Here is a 6,395-nt window from a genome sequence, read left to right on the forward strand (position 1 = left end):
GGGGTCAAGGGTGGTCAAGTCGTGGAGATGCTCCGTCTCCGTGGCAGGATCAAGACAGCTTTTCCAGTTTGCAGTTTTCTGAAGCGAGTACGTAACTTCTGGCTTGGCAGACTGGTGGTTTGGTATGGTAAAATCGTAGGTGTTGCATGAGGCCGAAGAAAAGATTCACCAGGGTTTATCGACCGAACCAGGCTACAGTACAAAGTGGTTAAAGCAAAGGTCAGGCGGTGTCGGTCGCATACACTCCAAATTTCAAACCATCAAGGCTTCAGGTAAACAAATTCAAATCCTTTCCAAGTTCAGACAGACAGTCTAAACCCCCATGGCACGTACTACTAAGATAAACTTGTACAAATATGCTGGCAAATTGGAATTGAAGCCACATTGTTCAGATTTTCAAAAATTGTTTAGATTATTTTCAAAATGTGTGGAAATAAAAAAACACATTTGCAAATTTTTGTTTTCATTTTTTAAAGAATATTCATATTTTTTTTAAAACAACTCAACAGTCGAATTTTGTTTGTGTTTTTAAAAAGTATTTTTGAATTTCAAATTTTGTGCGCGTGAGTTAAAAAAATGTTCGTGTTCTCCAAAATTAGGGTGCAAAATATGGGTCAAGCCTTCTAGTGGATGCTAGTTCCTGGCAGGGCACCAACTGGGTCATGCTATCCACGGTCCAGGGCCTCAGAATGCCTCGAGGTCCAGTTGTCTGTCCAGACATTCTAAGGCCCTAGACAACTGGATATAACCTAATTTAATTTTGGAAGGGCGGTATTTTTCTCGATATTAAGCTAATCTAATATGCCCTTTGATGTCTTTATTAAAAAAAGCTCAAAAGTAGAAGCAAAATGTCTAGGGACGCGACTTACCCTATCTAGACGATTAGGGTTTAACCTACTCAACCGAAGCCTTCTGCTAGTGTCGAGTTCTTCCTACCTTTTGCTCAACACCGTCGGTATTCGTCGCACAGATCTTGGGCTGGCTACGAGGACGGTTGGCCGTCCCCCCGACCTTGGTCTCTGCGGAGAGAACTCGGGGTGATCATATATGCATTTTTTTCCTTCAAAGCTTTTCAAATATGTTGTCATGGCGGCTCCAAGTTCGAGTTCCGGAGGAACAAACAGAGAAAAGGAGAAGCAATCCGAGGGGGCTCTGGAGGATGCTATGAGGAAGATGAGGATGAAGGAATGTGAACTTGATTCGTTGAGGTGCGTCATGACTGAAACCACATGGTTGGGAAGGGAGGTTTTACAAGTATCTCTGTCTACCGGAGCCGCACCGCAGCCTACTCCTGTCGTGGGTGATGCGTGGTCAGATCTTAGTGGCTGTGGTTTTACCACCGAAGAATTACTCTTCGGTAACCAGGCTGAGGCCTTGACTACACCCGAGCAACGGCACTTCGAACGCCTCCCTAATGTTCGCAGCCGCCACCGAAGACCGGCTCACAAACGGATTTTACGGTCTCCCGACCTCTATGACGCTTAGAACTCACTCCGCCGCCGAGAATTGACTAGCTCTCGATACCAATTATCAAGCCCCGGGCTATGAACTATTGAATTTAGTACGCGATCATCCAATTTTAGAGAGAAATGAGAGCTCGAACTAGTGTCCTATTGCTTGAGAAAAGGGGAAATAGTTTAGCAGGCCGACGGCGACTAGGTTTTACACCCGAATACAAATCAACATGGTCCATAATAAGGAGAGGTTGGCTTTATAGCCATTACAACTCAGTGAAAGAGAAGAAAAGCAAAACAGAGCACATGGTGTGTGTGTGTGTGTGCAAGTAAACAGGGACCTGCGAGTAGCTAACAGCCGTTAGATCATAGATCAAGGGATTAGAGCAATCACAGTTGGCGAACCGATATCTTTCAACATGAGCCATTGAATGACAGATCAACGGCTCTTGTGGCTTCGGGCACGCGGGAACAGAGAAAACACCACTAGTTCTTCAGATATTTGGACAAGCGCTGACATACACTGCACGTACCGGGTGCATGCAGCCATACATTTCTTTGGAGTTTGGACTCGTGTTCCGGCCGGTTCACCACATCGCGTGCTCCGCATTCGCTGCACCGGACAGTGCGGCCGTTCCCCCGAGTACGGTGCTCGGCTCGGTTCTCTTGGTCCACCTTCACCGCACCTCAGGCCAACTCCAACGCACGATCCTAAATGGACGTTCGTTTTGTCCAGATTTCATCCGTTTGGGGGTGGCAATGAGGTCGTGTCCGTCCGGATTTGGATTTGCGTCGGACGGGCGTCCAACGCGCGGTCGCATCTTGTTCGTAGACATTTTTTTCTCATTCTTTCATTATGTCCATCAATGATTTTTGTGATACATTGGAATACATTCACTAAATCTTGGGTAGAATAACAAGCCCCAGAAAACAAGAATTATAATAAAGCATCTTAAAAGATATCCAACTTACATAACTGTTTTCATAAGTTGAATTAGTGCATTCTCGATGCAAAGCTTGTTGATCCACGGAGTTTTGATCTTGAATGCTTCTTTTTTCTTCGCTCTAAAGAAGTAGATGTTGCTTCCTCGGATCTGGTCTCATCTCTAACCTCTATTCTAACAACAAGTGCATGAATACCTATTAAATTACGCTCTATCAATAGAATGATGTATTCTTCTTTCCAATACCAAAAATTGCATCCATCCTACACAATAAATATTTGATTGTAAGTAAAACTAGTCGAATCCGAGAGAACAATCAAAGCTAAAGTAACACATACCCTATCGTTTGAGCACTTGACGAACACTCATCCGGGCATTTGTCCGTTTGCTTCCGCGCGTTGGGTCACGGTTTGCGTCCGTTTGCGGGCGGACGATTTGGGGTAGTGGGTTGGAGTTGGCCTCATTGAGCGTTGATGCCCTTCGTCTGGAGCGTGCACAACAAACGGCCCGAGAGAACACCAAGCTCAAGTTTCAACAAGTTGCGGTTGCACATGTTTCATTTCAAACAAGATTGCTGATTGCTAAACCAGCGGCCTACGAACACATGAAGAACAAGAACTGGCTGCAAATTACTACTCTACCTCGTCAAGAACAAGAAATGCTGCTTACATAAGACGTTTCAACCTTCAAGGCTTGAGCTAAACAAATTCAAATCCCGTCCAAGTTCATACAGACAGTCTAAACTCCAAAGCTGCTGCTACAAAAGACAGACAGTCTAAACCCCAACGGAACAAGACAACAACAAAAGGCTACAGTAGTACCCAAGGACGAACAGACAGGCAAGTTGAATTGAAACTAAAACACCATACGACAGGCCCCTTCCAAATTTGTACTAGAACTTAGCAGAGTTGTAGTAATAACTGAACAAAACGGCGCATCTTCAGACTCCAAAACTATCCATCTTCGATCCTTGGGCTGGCACATCCACACGCCTAGGGGCACTGACGAAAACGACGAGAGCAAGTTCATTAGCGCCCAAATCAAGCCCAAACTTGAGAAAGAAGAGAACAGACGGACACAGCGCAAAGACTCACCAACACCAGGATCATGTACAGCTTGAGCGCGACCTCCACGAAGCACGCGACGGCGCCCACCGCGTAGTAGCGCCGGGCCGCCAGCCTCCGCGCCAGAACGGCCTCTCTCGCCAAAAGACGGCCCAGGTGGATCTGGGAGAGCACGAAGATCATCGGGAAGTATTTGCTGCCGAAGCACAAGCGGAGGCAGGCGCAGGCACACCCGTCCGGCGCCATGGAGAGAGTCGACACCGTGATCAGCAGCACCGTGGCCATCACGGGCACCGCCATCTTGGCGATCATGGTATGCAGATCGCGGGCTTCAAAATTGACATAAGAAACAAGAAGATGAGCAAATCTTGGTGACATGACAGGGAAATAGCAGAGTGAGATCATCAAGAAACAAGAAACAAGAAGATGAGCAAATCTTCGTGACATGACAGGGAAATAGCAGAGCGAGATCATCAAGAAACAAGAAACTGCCGGGGGTACGCCTCCATTTCGAAAAAAAAAAGAAACAAGAAACAAGAAGATGATCAAATCTTTGTGACATGACAGGGAAATAGCAGAGCGAGATCGTCAAGGCGAAACTTCGCGAGTTGCCACTACCCGGACAAGAAAAGACCAAGAAACCCCCAATTGAACCTTTGCCATGGAAAATCAGCGGGAATGCGACCAGTTTTGAACTGATCCGAACGCGGAAGATCACCAAAAAGGAAACAAGATTGCTCTGCCGCGAGGAAGACGGAGAAAAAGAAACCAAGAAAGAACATTCATCCGGAGAAAAAGAAACCAAGAAAGAACATTGATCCGGAGATCTTGAGCACAAATTTCCACCAGAACAAACTACCAACAGGAAAAACCAAGGACGATTAGCTCATAGATGCAAGCATACCATCCATCTCTTAGCACCACTCTTTTCCCTGACCACGGAGAATTTTGGAGATATTGGCGGGGCTCTGGATGAAACAGTGATGGAGCTCTCTGTAACGAAATTGCCGTGGGGGTTGGCGCCTACTTTATATGCAGCATACGGGCGACGAGGAGGTACGCGGTCGTGGCTTGGTCTCCACTTTGGTCGTACCCGTACATGGACGGGTGGCTGCAGTTTCAGTCTGGAGGCAGCAGCGGAGGTGTCACGGTGGAAGTCGTGGAGATGCTCCGTCTCGGTGGCAGGAGGGCAGGATCAACACAGCTTTTCCAGTTTGCAGTTTTCTGAACCATCTCCTTTTTCTCTTTTCTGATTTTCTGAAGCGAGTAACTCCTGGGTTGGCAAACTGGTGGTTTGGTAAGGTAAAAGCGTAGGGGTTGCATGAGGCGCACATGCCCCGGGCTGCATTGCGCAGAGAGCAAATGCAAACTACTGCCGCGTCAAGAACAATAAATGATAGCATCATCAAGACCAACAAGCGCTTCCGCTTTGAATCTTACTGGCAGTTCGTCGAGGGGTTCAGAGAGGTGGTCGAGCATTCTTGGGCATCGGAAGCCGGCAACTCTTGCCCTCTAACCCGTCTGAACCACAAACTATGGCGGCTAAGCAAGGCGCTGCAAGCTTGGAGCAAAAACATTGTGGGCGATATCCAAAAGCAATTCTCCTTGGTTACTGAACTAACCCTACAGTTGGACCGAGCGCAAGACCGGAGAGCTCTGACCATTGAGGAGAGCGCCTTACGATCGAAGCTTAAATCTCGCACGATGGGACTTGCGGTACTGTTAAAAATCAAGTTACGCCAAAGGAGCTGGGTATTGTGGCTAAAGGCTGGAGATGCCAACACAAGATTCTTTCCGCGGAAGGCTAACGCGCGACATAATAAGAATACCATCCATGTGCTGCATGGTCCGAATGGGCCTGTTTCGTCGACCGATGACATGACTGACCTTGCTCACGAGCATTTCACGCAGATTTTCGGATCGGATAATCACAGAACTGCTGCACTGAACTGGGATGCATTGGACCTAGAGCATGTGGACCTTGCTGATCTCGAGCAGGAGCTATCGCTTGAGGAAGTTAAGCGTGCCGTGGATGCAATTCCGCCTGACAAGGCACCAGGGCCGGACGGTTTCTCGGGTGCCTTCTTCAAAATCTGTTGGGACATTATCAAGCTTGATTTGCTAGCGGCGCTGAATCAGTTATTTAGGATGGTAGCCGAGGTCTAAATCGTGTCAATCATGCTATACTCGTGCTCATTCCCAAGAAATTGGGTGCGGATGCTCTGCAAGACTTTAGGCCGATTTCGTTACTCCATAGTGTGATCAAAATCTTCTCGAAGATTCTGGCCTTGCGGCTCACCCCAAAGCTCAGTGCACTTGTTGATCAGTGTCAAAGCGCTTTCATAAAAAAGCGAAGCATCCAGGAAATTTTTCTACATGTACAGAACACTGCCAAAAAAATTCACAAGACCAAAAAACCTGCTATCCTCCTCAAACTGGACATTGCCAAAGCGTTTGACTCGGTCTGATGGGCCTATCTTCTGGACATGCTAGAAGCCTAAGGGTTCGGCCAGAGGTGGAGGGAATGGACTGCTATGCTTTTGCGCACTTCGGCCTCCCGTGTTATGATTAATGGGCAGCAGTCGGAGCTCATTTCCCATAGGAGTGGTCTGCGGCAAGGTTTCCCCTTTCCTGTTCATTCTTGCCATGGACCCGTTGCAGCGGATGATGACTATGGCTACTGAGCAAGGGATGTTATCCAAACTACCGGGTCGAAAAAGGGTGCAACGATGCTCCTTCTACGCGGACGATGTGGCGCTTTTCATGAGCCCCTCCGAGAGGGACGCAAGGATGATCAAGTCGCTATTAGACTGCTTTGCATCAGCCACGGGCCTCTTCACTAATGCGAGCAAGAGCTCGGCCCTGCCGATACGTTGTGGCGCACTAGACCTCACACGCATCTTATCGCTGCTTGGAATACCAGACAAATCCTT

The 6,395-nt window shown here is 47.7% G+C and overlaps 1 protein-coding gene across 1 annotated transcript; it reads right to left on the reverse strand.

The window, feature by feature from the left end:
• Positions 1 to 2,847: 2,847 nt before the first annotated feature.
• Positions 2,848 to 4,466, reverse strand: LOC109771347 (uncharacterized). Its single transcript, XM_020330041.3, has 3 exons — positions 4,367 to 4,466; positions 3,493 to 3,791; positions 2,848 to 3,399 (listed from the first exon to the last, which is right to left on the reverse strand). The coding sequence occupies exons 1-3, from the start codon at positions 4,371 to 4,373 to the stop codon at positions 3,391 to 3,393; spliced, it is 315 nt and encodes a 104-aa protein (XP_020185630.1). The 5' UTR covers positions 4,374 to 4,466; the 3' UTR covers positions 2,848 to 3,390.
• Positions 4,467 to 6,395: the final 1,929 nt, after the last annotated feature.

This window comes from Aegilops tauschii, chromosome 2, assembly GCF_002575655.3.
Source record: "Aegilops tauschii subsp. strangulata cultivar AL8/78 chromosome 2, Aet v6.0, whole genome shotgun sequence".
Classification (NCBI taxonomy): Eukaryota; Viridiplantae; Streptophyta; class Magnoliopsida; order Poales; family Poaceae; genus Aegilops; species Aegilops tauschii.